General features: G+C 31.4%; 2 protein-coding genes across 3 annotated transcripts in view; both read left to right on the forward strand.

The window, feature by feature from the left end:
* Positions 1-4,345, forward strand: part of Snx6 (sorting nexin 6) — a 9,570-nt gene extending 5,225 nt beyond the window's left edge. For both annotated transcript variants that reach the window (XM_080157621.1, XM_080157622.1), the window contains exons 9-11: positions 1,702-1,808; positions 2,176-2,299; positions 2,717-4,345. In XM_080157621.1, coding sequence (XP_080013747.1) covers positions 1,702-1,808; positions 2,176-2,299; positions 2,717-2,785 — 300 coding nt within the window. In that variant the 3' untranslated portion in view covers positions 2,786-4,345. The remainder of the gene's footprint in view (positions 1-1,701; positions 1,809-2,175; positions 2,300-2,716) is intronic.
* On the forward strand, positions 4,338-14,696 carry Sil1 (Sil1 nucleotide exchange factor). The gene is made up of 13 exons (XM_080157620.1): positions 4,338-4,418; positions 5,110-5,174; positions 5,668-5,752; positions 5,955-6,015; positions 6,235-6,404; positions 9,172-9,292; positions 10,674-10,770; positions 11,128-11,228; positions 11,310-11,377; positions 11,703-11,877; positions 12,310-12,415; positions 13,785-13,860; positions 14,225-14,696. Exons 1-13 carry the CDS (start codon positions 4,345-4,347, stop codon positions 14,472-14,474), a joined length of 1,449 nt encoding a protein of 482 aa, XP_080013746.1. The 5' UTR covers positions 4,338-4,344; the 3' UTR covers positions 14,475-14,696.
* The last annotated feature ends 238 nt before the right edge of the window (positions 14,697-14,934 follow it).

Raw genomic sequence — 14,934 nt, forward strand, 5'->3', positions numbered from 1 at the left:
CCCCCTTTTGGTTACTATGATTATTAGCCATAGTTACTTTTTGTTTAGACGTTCAACCATATTCAGCGTGGCCACATTTTTCAGTATACTGAAAATGTTCAGTATTTGGAAATTTGGGATTCAGTATTTTCAGTAAATACTGAACATTCAGTATTTGGAAATTTTGTTCAGTATTGTTCAGTTTTTGGAAATTTACATGATTCAGTATTTTTCAGTATTCAGAAATATTTCGACAAAAATAATGATATTGGCACATTCGATATATTTCCTTTTTTAGTAGCGAAGCTACTCTATAATTCACTTTGTCCGTCCGTCAGTCCGTCAGTCAGTCCGTCAGTCAGTCCGTCAGTCCGTAACGCTATGGGGGAAATGGGATTTACTCAGCTCCTATAAAAGATAGAATGCTGAAATTTTTTGACAACATTCCCATCATTAAGGAGCACAATTGACTATAAAACATCATTGGCGTTCGGACCGATTTTTAGCAGGTTTTAGGCTATTTTTATATTTTTCACATTTTTCTCCATATCTTCAGTGTTTATGGTCCGATTTTCAAAATTTTTTCAGTTACAGATATCAAAATTAAATTTCCCGTCGTTTAAAGGAACAACCATGAAGGCCAGACTGCCTTTTCAGCAGGTTTTAGGCTATTTTTATATTTTTCACATTTTTCTCCATATCTTCAGTGTTTATGGTCCGATTTTCAAAATTTTTTCAGTTACAGATATCAAAATTAAATTTTCCGTCTTTTAAAGAAAACAACCATGACGGCCAGACTGCCTTTTTAGCAGGTTTTAGGCTGTTTTTTATATATTTAACATTTTTCTCCATATCTTCAGTGTATATGGTCAGATTTTCAAAATTTTTTCAGTTACAGATATCAAAATTAAATTTTCCGTCTTTTAAAGAAAACAACCATGACGGCCAGACTGCCTTTTTAGCAGGTTTTAGGCTGTTTTTTATATATTTAACATTTTTCTCCATATCTTCAGTGTATATGGTCAGATTTTCAAAATTTTTTCAGTTATATACATCAAAATTAAATTTCCCGTCTTTTTAACAAAATAACCATGACGGCCAGACTGCCTTTTTAGCAGGTTTTAGGCTATTTTTATATATTTAACACTTTTTTCCATATCTTCAGTGTATATGGTCCGATTTTCCAAATTTTTTAAGTTAAGGATTTAAAAATTAAATTTTTTGTCGTTTTAATAAAACAACCATGACGGCCAGACTGCCTTTTATCAGGTTTTTGCTATTTTTATATGTTTTACATATTTCCCCATATCTTTGTATATTTTGATGCAATTTTCAAACTTTTATGGGATATCTGTATCAAAATAATTTTTCCCATTGTTGTGAGCATCTTTAATATAATTTACTTTGACCATCGTCATCATGCAAAATAAAACAAGGTTTCATGTTTATTTTATCCAATAAATCTATTCTACGTATTCCAATCGACGATTTTTTGTGCTTCGCTACTTATGGATGTTGTCATCCTTGTTAAAAGTATTATTTCAGTTTTGTCCAAATTGGACAATCGTACATTATTAGATTATATATTATCATTAGACTAGCAAATTCAATTACAACAGTGCTGAATTTAAATTTAGAAGCTTAGTATACATTACAAATCTTTCCTTAATTACCTATGTTTTTTAAAAAAACCTAATTTTCAAGTTTATTTATATTTTTAAGGATCTGCTATTCCGAAGATTAAAGTGTTTAAGCAATTATGAGAAGGCCAACAAGGAGCTAGATTTAGCTAGAGCAAGAAATAAAGATGTAGCCATCGCTGAAAACAGGTAGGAATGTTTATTTATCTCATTTTTTTAGTGTCAAATGTCCTCAGATTTACAGGATTAAGGATTTTTTGGTTTAGCTTAAGGGACCGTTTTTTAACACAAAAAATAATGGTCTATTTCTAGGTTTTTATTTTATTTTAGTAGATAATTGTCTATAATACGATAAGATAATAGGTTTCTTTCCAGTAAATTGGAAATTGGCAATTATGTGGCATTAGTCTAAGTGTTAACATTTTGTTTTATATAATCCCTATAAATAATTCAAAATTTTCGTATGATAGAATATTTCCTTATAGGCGGGACTGCTTATTGTGTCTGATTGACCATCAAGGGTAATAACCCAATTGGCCTAATATTTATTCTATAGACAACAGGACGCCTGCACGACCTTTGAGAAGATGTCTGACAAGGCCAAGGATGAACTAAAACTGCAGAGAGAGCAGAGAGTTGAACACATACAGAAGAGTTTAGTCGAACTGGCTGAGCTAGAGGTCAGTTTTTACATTTTTAACTTGTGGGTGCGTCATAGCTTTTAAAATCTAAGCACATGCACAGAAATTATGAGGGGGTGTGTATTGTAAGCCATCACATGTGGTAAAATAGGGGAAGGCATTTGCATCAGATTTTATTGTATAAAAGGAGTTTTACACCCCCCTACATCTCCCTCCCCAATGGTTACTTTTTTGCGGTGCTTTCCCTTAAATCACCCATAGAGCACTATCGCCTCAACGACCCCTTAGGTGAGAATTGAAAATAAAAATGCAGGATGGGTCAATTGATGATGTATAATTATGAAAACGTTCTCAAAGTAAACAGGGATACAGGGAGGGAATCATGGAGGATACTTTTAACATCCACATCGTAACTTTAATAATGACTGCAAATGATAAACTAACAATTTTTTTCAGGCCAAACACGCGGCAGCCCACGCACAAATGCTGCGTCAAACCATTGCAACTATCAGACAGGGGCTATAATATTCACAGCTGTAACTAAATTGTATTTAATAAACTTTGAGTTTTAAATTTAAAGCAGCTAAAAAAATAAACTTTAATCTTGTTTTGAATAAAAAAGTTTCTAGAATTTATCCAAATAATTTCATCATCCATCAAATAACAAACAAAACATTGAATGAAGCATTTTCTAACGAATGGTAAAGTGCCACGTCATCAAAAAGCCCGCGAAGCACAAAATCAGCTGATTCAGTGTAAACACAAACGTATACTATGATGAAACTTTGTATGAACATATGATGTAATTTTACTGTAGTGATTCTACTGCTTTAATAGCAGTAACATATTATCTGTTTAGTCAAATGTTAAATTATGTAATAGTTAGTTAATGTTTACCTACTTATGAATTATAATTTTGCTCTGAAAAAAAAACAATATAAAGATGCAATGTAACAATTTCTAAGCATAAAAGTCTCTAGTTTCAAAAAAATAGTTTCAGTGTAGTTTATTTTAATAGTTTTATTAAAGGTTGGATGTATGAATAGAAGTTTTTCGCATCGTATTATAGACAGCTTTTCGCGGATATAAAAATGGAAAAATATGTTATTTAAATCCGTTTTGTGAGCTCTGGGAGAGGGGGGGGGTTGCGAAGGCCTGTGCTAACAAAACTGTTTAATCTTATGATTTTTTTTTTAATATTCGTGAAAAATACACGATGCTATACATGAATTTTCAGTATGGCTGAGAACCGGTTCAATTCCAGCGGATATCAATCGGTTTGAAGCCATAATAGAAATTTTTTTAATTTTTTTTTATTTTAATGGTAAATTGTAATTAATAAACCGGTGAAATTTAGAAAGAAAACAAAAGTTATAGACAACAGTTACCAGAATATTAAAAATCATACTTGGGTTTACAAATAACATTGAATTTTTTTGTACATTTTGTGTATTGCAAAAAAATGAGTATTATCTAAGCAAAGCATTTTTACATGTAAATAAATTAATTTTGAATAATGATTAATTATATAAAGTTATTATTATTTTTATGGTATTAGCAACAATTTTAGTAGTTATAATTGTAATTTTGTACTTAAATAATTCACAAAAATAGTTGCAAGTAGCTTATTAGATTTGCTGTAAAATGCTTAATTTTGCGAATCTTTTATATTTAATTTATGTAAATGATATGTCAAAAAAATTTTGTAAATGTTACAAATTTGGCCTATTTATTAAGAAATTAAAAACACATTTTTAAAACAGTAATGTGCAATAAAGTGTTATTTTGATCTGAAAATGATTTAAAATCATAATTTTATTACACAAGCGAAGTAAATATACAAATTAAATTATTTTTCATCGTATGAATTATAAAATATGTGTAATTACACAAATAGGCAGGAAAAAAATTATTTTGTATGTAACTTGGAAGTTAATTGAATAAAATGGATGTGATATGATTTTTTCATGTGATTTTACATACATTTATCAATATTTTATAAAGTAAAAATAGAAAAGAAATACCTAAGCATTTTATTCCTTAGTTTTTAATTACTTGAGTTTTATATATTATTTCAGAAGAAAATGGGTTTATCAAGATGGCTGTGCAGTTGTGTGATATTTTATTTTATGTTTTTACAGGGGTGCTCTGTGAAAGCGTAAGTATTTAGGAAATTCATTATTTTAGGAGGTGTTGGTCAATGTTTTACAAGGAAGCTTTGTAATTTATCTTGGAATGTTTAAAACATTGCAGTTACCTACCTCTATTGAAAAAAATATTAAAGATAAAAATTCCTGTTAAGAAGTATTAATCTGACGACTGACTAAAAAGTTTCATTTAAGCTTTATTTTCAACTTTTTTTTCGAGCACGGCAGTGTTTCATCTTAAAAAACTGGCGAATCATGAAAGGTTTTGTTCGGATCATTTACATTACAAGGTAAAATATAGATGAAACAAAAAATAATTAAAGACTGCTCGTCTTATACGTTATAACTGAACATTGTTATAAGTTCTATAAGATGCAGTCGTGGAGAGGATATTGAGCTGTTTATTACACTAGTCACCAGAGTTTTTATAATTGAACGTTTTTTTTATTCGTTGGCTTTACAACTTTGAGAACCCTTTTTGAATTTTGATTGGTTGATTTATTGGTGTCCAGACTTTTCAATTACTAACTAATCAAGAGAAGGGTTAATTGTGTGTATCATCTTTGTGGATGTACATCAATTTATCGGTCATTGTCTTTATATCTCTGTATAATACAAATAATTTGGAAAATTCTAGAATCTCCTGCCAAATAAAAATATTTTGGCGTGAACTGCACGTGATTAGCTTCTTCTTTTTTTTAGAAATGACCTAATTATGGTTGAGTCTGAAGAAATGGAATCTGATAGCGAGGCCTCTGTTGAAATAGGTATAAAACTTTAGGTATTAGGTATAACCAACAAGCGAAATAAATATCTATGAATTTGTGATTTTTTTCTTCGAATTATTTCAATTGATGGTTACAGCTGATAAAACTTACTAATTTTAAAGCCACTCATAAGTTTAAAATAGTTAAATTCAGCTCATGCCTGAACAACCATCGTAAACAAGTATTTAGAAAGATTACTTCTTAATAATTGTTTTTAGTTATAAGATTTGCGTTGTTTTTCATAATTTGTGTTCCTAGTTTGTAACTTTCACTTTTTAAATGTTGACAATAACATAAATGTATTATGTTGCGAGTTTTTTTGTTAATTGTTTACCTATTTTTTTTTACATATATTCACATATTTTTAAATTTTTAAGTACATCAAGGAAAAGGAACTTTATATTCGTTTTAGTAATTTGGGGTAGAGCATCAGGCATTAAAGACACCAAGACTGTTTAAGCGATTACCTAAATAATATTTGTATGAATTGTAGAACGGCCAACTGATGTGTTTGTTGCAACAACTGAATGGCAGGAAATTTTACCTAATCAAGGCATTCCTAGGGGGCTGCATGTCAGGTTTATTATTATTTATTTTTTGAACCATTTTCATTAAATAAATAGGTACTAGTTATTAAAGTCAGAATATACATAATAGGCACATACTAGGTAATTCAAAGAAAAAAATTTCCTCAATTTCCTTTACATTCTGGATAGGTATCTAATTATTGTTTTTAATTTATAGATATGAAATACTAAAATTGTTTATACTTCAATTCAGGATAAATATGGCCACTGGAAAGAGAGAAGCAAAACTTCTGGATCCTTATGAAGGAAATGAGGTATTCCTTTTATAAAAGTAACAGGATCTGTGTGTGTAGTACACTTCGGTACACAAAATCTCGCTAACCACTGAACCGGTATGGTTCTCCTTTACAGGGTAGCTTCTGGAAAAGTTTAGAACTTTTTTTGGGGAGTATTACTTTATCAGAGTACATGAAAATCTGCAACATCCAAGTAATAATACACCTTACACAAACTGATATGTTTAAAAATTTCAGAAAGCCGAAAATTCCAACACAATGAAAGATGACAGCAATAAGGAAGAGGGTGGTGGTCCTAATCTTGATCCTGAGGAGCTGAAGAGAGTTCTCAAGAATATCAAGAATGATTACAAACAAAGGAGCGATGGAGATGAAGTGGATGAGGATAATATCCAATCAAAATTCAGGTTTATTTTTTATATATTTGCTAATATTGTTTAAAATGACATTTAATTTTCGAAAATACAAGGATGGCAACATCCATAAAAGCAAAGATATGAAATTCAAACTGGTGCATTATTTGCCAAATGTACCACTTTTCTGCACTACCTCTCCGATTTTGTTAATACTCTATATTTTGGTCCGTTGGGTAATTCAAGGATGCTGGATGGCCAAAAAAAAGTTTCAGAGTCCCTGGATGTCTAGATATCTAGCTATCTATGAAGGTAGGTAACAAAAATTTAAAAAACACCCATTTTTTCACAATTTTAAAAATTAATTTTTTCATCAATCTTACATCCAACCTATACATTTTATACACCAAAATGATCGTTTATTCATGTAAAAAGCTCACATAATGCTATTTTGGCCAAAACTCTAATTTTACAGGGTGTCCAACAAAAAGTGTATATTGGATATCTAGCGTAATACCCAAAATACCTGTCCAAAAAAAAATCATTTTTTTTGGCTTAAATCCTGTGTTTTATCTGTGGGCATATGTGGTATATACCGGTTCGGAGGACCCGGGACTATAAGGTTGTCAAATTTCATTTTGGAACACCCTGTAAATGTGATTTTTGTGTCTGTAGAGCTAAAACTTGGTCCAAATTGGCTATTTTTTTCAAATTACTCTAATATGTGTCTTAGTATGTTTGGCCATAGTGTTTTCTGACCAGATCAATATTTTCCTATTTTTTGGACACCCTGTATTTTCAAAAAAAGAGAAAAAAAAATTTTGGTTTTTTAAAATTTTTTTTTCTATTTTTAAGTTACTTAAAACTGTCATATAGATACAGATTTTGACTAATAACAATAATATTTGCCTATTTTACAAATTTTTACACTTTTGGGACACCCTGTGCATGTTTTTGAAAAATGATGGTTTTTGTCCATTTTTGGGAGGAAGGAGTCGTTTTAAGGCCATAGACTATTTCTTCATTTTTGTAGAACTTTTCAAGATACATCATTTGTTATTTATGCAAAAAGCGCAAAAACCGACCCGTTTTGCCGTTATTCACTGCCAAAGGCGGAATTTTTTACGTTTTTTGCAGTTCCCGAGGATTTAATGCGCATTTTAGGTAGGAAGATGTTGATTTTTCAAGATTACTCTGAAATACTTTTATTTAGGAAATTTTCTAAAATTCATATTAAGTCAAATTTTTTGTGCAGCTAACCATTTTTCGTCGAGATGGATTTCAATTGTTAAAACAAGAAAATGAAGTGTATATAATATAAATAATTGCTATAACATAAGTAATATAAGAACCACTAGCGGCTACGCCCCCTAGAAGCCTCTAGGGGCACTTAAGGTAGGAGGGGGTAAAGTCGACCTCCTCTCATTTTAAATTTGAGTTTCAAAAGAAAAAAAAATATTTTTGGGGGTGGAGGGGGTTGTAGGCACCCTCCTCAAAAATAGTTTAAAACCTTCCCAGGACCCATAAGAAGCTTTACTGTAAATGAGAACAATATCGGTTCCGCGGTTAGCGAGATCCTTCGGGACAGACAAAAAACGCTTACTACTTTATATAATAGGATAAACCATGTGCATTTGAAATTCCTTTTGACAAAAATCGGTTGGATATACAAAAATTTTTACTTCACATGAAATTTAGTAAAATAAAATGCCTAAATAAAATTATTTTACAGTTATCTTGAAAAATCAACGTCTTCCTACTTAAAATGCGCATTAAATCCTTGGGAACGGCAAAAAACGTAAAAAATTCCGCCTTTGGCAGTGAATAACGGCAAAACGGTTCGGTTTTTGCGCTTTTTGCATAAATAACAAATGATGTATCTTGAAAGGTTCTACAAAAATGAAGAAATAGTCTATGGCCTTAAAACGACTCCTTCCTCCCAAAAATGGGCAAAAACCATCATTTTTCAAAAACATGCACAGGGTGTCCCAAAAGTGTAAAAATTTGTAAAATAGGCAAATATTATTGTTATTAGTCAAAATTTGTATCTATATGACAGTTTTAAGTAACTTAAAAATAGAAAAAAAATTTAAAAAAAAACAAATTTTTTCTTTCTCTTTTTTTGAAAATACAGGGTGTCCAAAAAATAGGAAAATATTGATCTGGTCAGAAAACACTATGGCCAAACATACTAAGACACATATTAGAGTAATTTGAAAAAAAATAGCCAATTTGGACCAAGTTTTAGCTCTACAGACACAAAAATCACATTTACAGGGTGTTCCAAAATGAAATTTGACAACCTTATAGTCCCGGGTCCTCCGAACCGTTATATACCACATATGCCCACAGATAAAACACAGGATTTAAGCCAAAAAAAATGATTTTTTTTCGGACAGGTATTTTGGGTATTACGCTAGATATCCAAAATACACTTTTTGTTGGACACCCTGTAAAATTAGAGTTTTGGCCAAAATAGCATTATGTGAGCTTTTTACATGAATAAACGATCATTTTGGTGTATAAAATGTATAGGTTGGATGTAAGATTGATGAAAAAATTAATTTTTAAAATTGTGAAAAAATGGGTGTTTTTTAAATTTTTGTTACCTACCTTCATAGATAGCTAGATATCTAGACATCCAGGGACTCTGAAACTTTTTTTTGGCCATCCAGCATCCTTGAATTACCCAACGGACCAAAATATAGAGTATTAACAAAATCGGAAAGGTAGTGCAGAAAAGTGGTACATTTGGCAAATAATGCACCAACTATAAAACAAACAAATTGAACACTTTTATGATATTAATATAACATATCAGGTCAATGGATGAGATAAAGGCCGATTTTGCTGACGCTAATACTAAAATTGAAACTGAAGCGGATATTATTATAAAGTTTATTGATACTTTTGACGATATCTTCAATATGGAAGAAAAACAGGTAATTAATATTTTGTAAAAGTTTCGAATTCAGGGTTGTCATATTGGGCATTTTTTTCGATAACGGGTAGCCCAATTGCCCAAAAAGGTTTTAGGCTGGTTTAGGGCGCCCAAAAGTAGTTTTGGGCACCCTTTTTGGGCAAATGTCGTAAAAAGCATATAAAAAGGATATAAAATAGCCTAAAACCATACCGAGACTTATTATTAGAAATAGAATAGCCTAAAACCATCTCAGGGCCTATAAAAGCTCCACTGGAAAGTGATTGGTGTGATCTAATCACAACCACGACATCCCCTATAGGCAACCAGTAGATACATAATGTATGGAAACAATCATACTACAATGCACAACTTATATATATAATGTAAACTGTAAAAGTATATTGTATAACGGATGGGCCAACAACACTTTTGTGTTTTTATCCAATCCGTATAGCCATGTGGCTAATTTTTCCAATGCAATATTGTATTCTTCTGTTTTTCCGAAATAAATTATTATATTATAACCATATCGGTTCAGCGGTTAACGAAATCCTTTTCTAGATACAAAAAGCTTACTAATTTATATAATAGTTAACTAGCGGCTTCGCCTTTAGAGGCCTCTAGGGGCACTTGAGGAGGGGGAAATCGAATTTGATAATCCAACTTCTTATTTTAGATTTTAAAATAAAAAACAAAATGTTTTGGAGGGGGGGGATTGCCTGCCCCCCCCCCCTCATTTTTATTTTAATTAAAAAAATTTTAAAAATATTTTTTGGTGGGGTTATTTTTCATTTTTTGGGGGGGGTTGGGGGTGTCCCGCCCCCCAAGAAAATAGTTATAAACCTTCTTGGAACCTATGAGAAGCTACCCTGTTAAGGAAAACCCGATCAGTTCAGCGGTTAGCGAGATCCTTTGGTACAGACAAACACACATCCTGTTACTTTATTACAAGGATATCACCCCAAAAATAAGCCCGATCACCTTTTACCCCATCCCCTTTTTTTCACCCCCCAAAACGGGGGGTGCCCAAAAGGACCCGATAAAGAGCAGCCCAAAACCGCCCGTCCGATATGACAACCCTGGTTTCGATAGATAGATGGATATGATAAAAAATAAACATTGAAATCAACTGATGAACAACAAGGATCATTAGATCCAAGTTCATCGACGTGCCTGAGTATGCCCCAATCGTCCTACAGACAACAAACCCTTTGATTGTACAACCTTTTTCTGGTAGTCCTACATGTAATAATTCGGCGTTGGGCTGAGATTCAAATCAAACATTAACCCGAAAACGAGCGGATGCGCTGCTTGTTATGCCACGGTCGCTGTTAAAAAATGAAGTGCCAGTAACTAAGAGCAATGTTACTAAAAGTTATAACATCATTCTTGTAATCTAGGATGATGATACAATAAAAAGTTTGGTGAATATTCTGGAGAATCTTGAATATTATCTTCACAAGTATGATAATGCTATTGATTTTATTACTCTGAAAGGTAATACTTTATAACTTTTATATTATTTTTAAATGGTTTAAATATTTTACTTTTAAAATCCAACCTAAACCATTAAGGAACTAGGTCAATAAGTGTTCATCATTCAGTTTTGCATTGCTTTAATATAATATGTAATTGAGAAAGAACGACAGACGACTTTGTACCAAACCTTCGACATTTTTCGATAAATCAGACGATTGGAATATTTTAAGCTGGTTTTTTTAAATAATAAAAAAAAATAATACATTTTCAAATGCCCCTTATTAAATATTTTTAAATATTTATTTATCTTCTAAAGCGTGGCCTTATTTATACCTAATAAAAAAATTACCTAATTGAAATTCGTTTTTGGTTTAGGCATTGAGAAAGTGTTGAAGCCAAGTTTAAATTCATCAAATGTGGAATTACAGGAGAATTCTGCTTTTCTCATTGGTAGTGCGGCACAGAGTAATCCAAAAGTAAGTTTGAGTTTTAAATAAATAGTTAAAAAATTTAATATCATATTATTCCTTTTAATGCAAAATGATTTTTTTGTTAAGGTGCAAATAGCATTTTTAGAGGCTGGATTTATAACAACTCTGTTAAGAAAAATTACTGTCCCACACAGGTATAAAGAACTGATGGTACATTTACAATAATCGTTACCAGGAACATTTCACTGTGCACTGCACTAGATCCAAATTATCTGCTGTAGTAATTGCGAAAGCTTATTTTATTCTGTTTATGTTTTGAATTCATAATCCTTTCGATTTTCTACCAATTTAAAAATAATCATAAGTTTTCTAAATTATTTTAATTGAGTTTGTTAGACCAAAGTAAAGTGTTTGACGATGATCTATTTTCATTCAGTGTGTTTTCAATTTTTAAGTCCTAAAGTAACAAAAAGGGTATTTTTAACATATTTATTTACATAAATTTTATTCATATTTTAGTATTCGCACTGGTAGTAAGTGTTTATACGCGTTGGCTGCAATCCTCAGAAACTTTCCAGAGGCCCAACATTCATTTCTGGAGGCTGGAGGACTGGAGGTGTTCCAGAAAGTATTCAGTTCTGATGAAACAAATCAGCTCAATAAACTGAAAATTAAAATTCTCACTCTCGTACAGGTATGATGATCTTTACATGTAACTTGCTTATAATTAATGGGAAAAAAGGAGTCGATATAAGAGCTTTCTTCAAAATATGACCATGATTAACCATTTAACTACAGAGAATATTCGATACTTAACAGCTAAAAATGATCTCAATTAAAAAAAAATCAGAAATATCAATAAAAATAATTACCAATTAATGTATAATTGAATCAACTCTTTTATGAATTTAAATTATTGGTCGTAATGATTAGACATTGAAAGTTTGTACAACCCAATCATTATTTAATAAAGTCCCAAAATTTGTGTTGATAAAGCTTTGGGTACCAGTATAATTCATATTCCAAAGTCCCTCGCCCTCCCTAGTTGTAAAGTAGCTATTAAAAATTAAAAGACTACAACAAAAACTATCCTAACAAAGGTTCCAAGAAAATTGATATTTTGTAGGATCTGTTGGATGAAAGAGAAAACATCAACATGACAGATCCCTCAGCCCTGGAGAGGATAGAACAATATAACAAGTCTAACTTTATGGCAGCTATTAAAAAGACAGGTAAAAATTTCCCAGGGAGGGAGGGGACATTGGGCTGTTTTTTTAGTCCCTAAAGTATGATGTTTTCTTTCTTGTTAGCTCAACAACTTTGGGGACTTATAATGAATTTTGATTTATTTCTTCATTAAGTTGAGTGACTAAACGTTTCAACTACTAATTTTAATCTACAGAAGGGGTTAATTTGTGTATTATCATTGGGGATTTACATCAATTTATCAGCCATTGTATTATCCTTTTAGATCCCTGAAAATTTCCACATCGTTAAATCTTGATTGTATGGTTAAAACTTTTCTACCAATAACTTAACCTTTAAAAGGGATATTTTGTTTATTATCATTGGGGATGTCCATAAATTTATCGTCCATTGTCTTATCCCTTTTACAAGTTACTGAACTTGTTGATAAATTATTACTTATTATGTCCGTCTGTCCCTTAAGATCTCGGTAACCACTGAACCGATCGAATTCTACTCTTCAGGGAATATACCTACTGGTCCTGTGGTGGTTTTAGGCTATTTTCTTGGGGGATAGGACACCCCCAACCCCCCAAAAAACCAAAAAATCCCCCCCATTTTTTTTTTATGAATTGAGCGAATTTTGCGAATTCGTTATTTAATCGCGAAAATTTGTTTTTTTTTCTGCTGGGTAGGTGCGAAAATTTTCGATCCATTTGCATTGTTTTCTGCTGGGTAGGTAATAGAAGATGTAATTATACCTCTTGGGGCAAAGCTTTTAGAGGCGAAGCCGCTAGTTTATTAATATTTTTCTAGGACTTTGAAATCGCCCTAGCTTTGCTTTGTGCAATAATTTAGACCTTTAATTACACATGTTAAGATAATTTTAAGTATGTTCATTTCATTAGAATATACATTAATTCTACAGTAAGTATATAATAAGTAAAAATGTAAAACTATGTTTCTGATAATGGATAACTCTTGTTTGTCATTTTTTTTCATGTTTAGGTTTTTTATCACACAAATCTTGTTCTATAAAGCTGAACTTCCCTAACTCTGTATTTCTGTATGTATGTAACGCTGGGTTTGAGTTAAATATGTATATCTGTTTCTTTATGAAATTGGTAGATTTTTCCATCATATTAACATATTATTTAGATTTTCAATGCTTTCTCGTCAATTGTATTGCCTTTGGGACTTCTTTTTATACTAAATACCTGTTTTACATTTCCCTCTTGATTTTTGTTAAGGTGGGTGTGTGAAATTGCAAGTATGGGGTAAATTTTTTGGGCTTCGCACACCCTTTCTGTTAGTTTCAGAGATCTTAATACATAGGCAAACAAATAAACTGTCAATAACAACTAATTAACACATTCTATTACTATTATGGATACTAACAAGAACAATAATGTTAAGGTTGGTGTGATGTTTACAGAAGTTGCCTGCTACAAATACAACATGTTGAAACAGATGGCTACATAGATCATGACAGGTACCACGCTATTGCAAGTTGAAATATATCCACTTTAAACTTTCTTAGTCAGTAATAAAGTTACTCAATAACTTTGTTCGTCCGCATTTGCCATTTGCACTTAAATAAAAAAAGCGATCTTTCTAATAAGTTGCTATATTAGATAGATTACTTATCAGAAATCCTTGAATGTGCATTTTTTGTAGTAGATAATGTTGTCTGCTTCTTTTTATCTGCATTTGATTTTAGTTATTTAAATCATTTTAATAGTTATATAGAATATTCTATTTTTTATAGAGTAATTTTTACTTTAAATGCAATAATTCAATCACTAGTTAAACATTTCATATTTTATACATCTATCCTATAATTATGCATTTTTTAGAAATGAAAAGATTATAAATGCCATGACAAAGTTGAAACCAATTTGTGGCTCCGAATTGGACCAAGATGTGGAGTTACATGAGAGGCTGGAGGTTGCTCTGGGCCTGTACAGGAACCTGCTGGAGGCTCAGAACAAGGATGTGTCCGAGGAAGATGAGGGTGACGCTGGAGAATTCTTTGCTGGAATGATTGATTCTTTACACTTCTTATTAACACATTCCTCTTCTACCAGTTCTAAAGATGAACTTTAAACTTTAAATTGTGTTTTGTTATTTATTTTAGTATTGTATAAGAGAGAGATGCGCCTATTCTCCAAGGAATGAGGTGACATTGGACTGTAATTTTAAATGGTACTCAAGGTTTTATGACACTTTTTCTCATTCGCTGGCTAAAAACTTTGAGGAGTCTTGATTGTTTGTGCTTAATATTTTTTTTTTTTATGTTGTTAAATATATTTTGTTTTATCTTAGAAATATTATTTTTTTATTAGAATTTACTCTAAAAGTGTTTTTTGGTAGGGATGGGACATTAGACTGTAAATTATACTAGTCCTCTCATTAGTTAGCCCCTAAAACTTTAGGGACTTGGTGTCTAATCAAACTGAAACTAATTTCAATCTGCAGGGGATTATTTTATTTATCATCGTGTGGGGTATATACCAAAAGCGATTAGTCTGTAGAAGACCATACCAGTTACTTCCCGCTGCTAGTA

The sequence above is a fragment of the Acartia tonsa genome, chromosome 4 (assembly GCF_053477335.1).
Source record: "Acartia tonsa isolate MP-2025a chromosome 4, ASM5347733v1, whole genome shotgun sequence".
NCBI lineage: Eukaryota > Metazoa > Arthropoda > Copepoda > Calanoida > Acartiidae > Acartia > Acartia tonsa.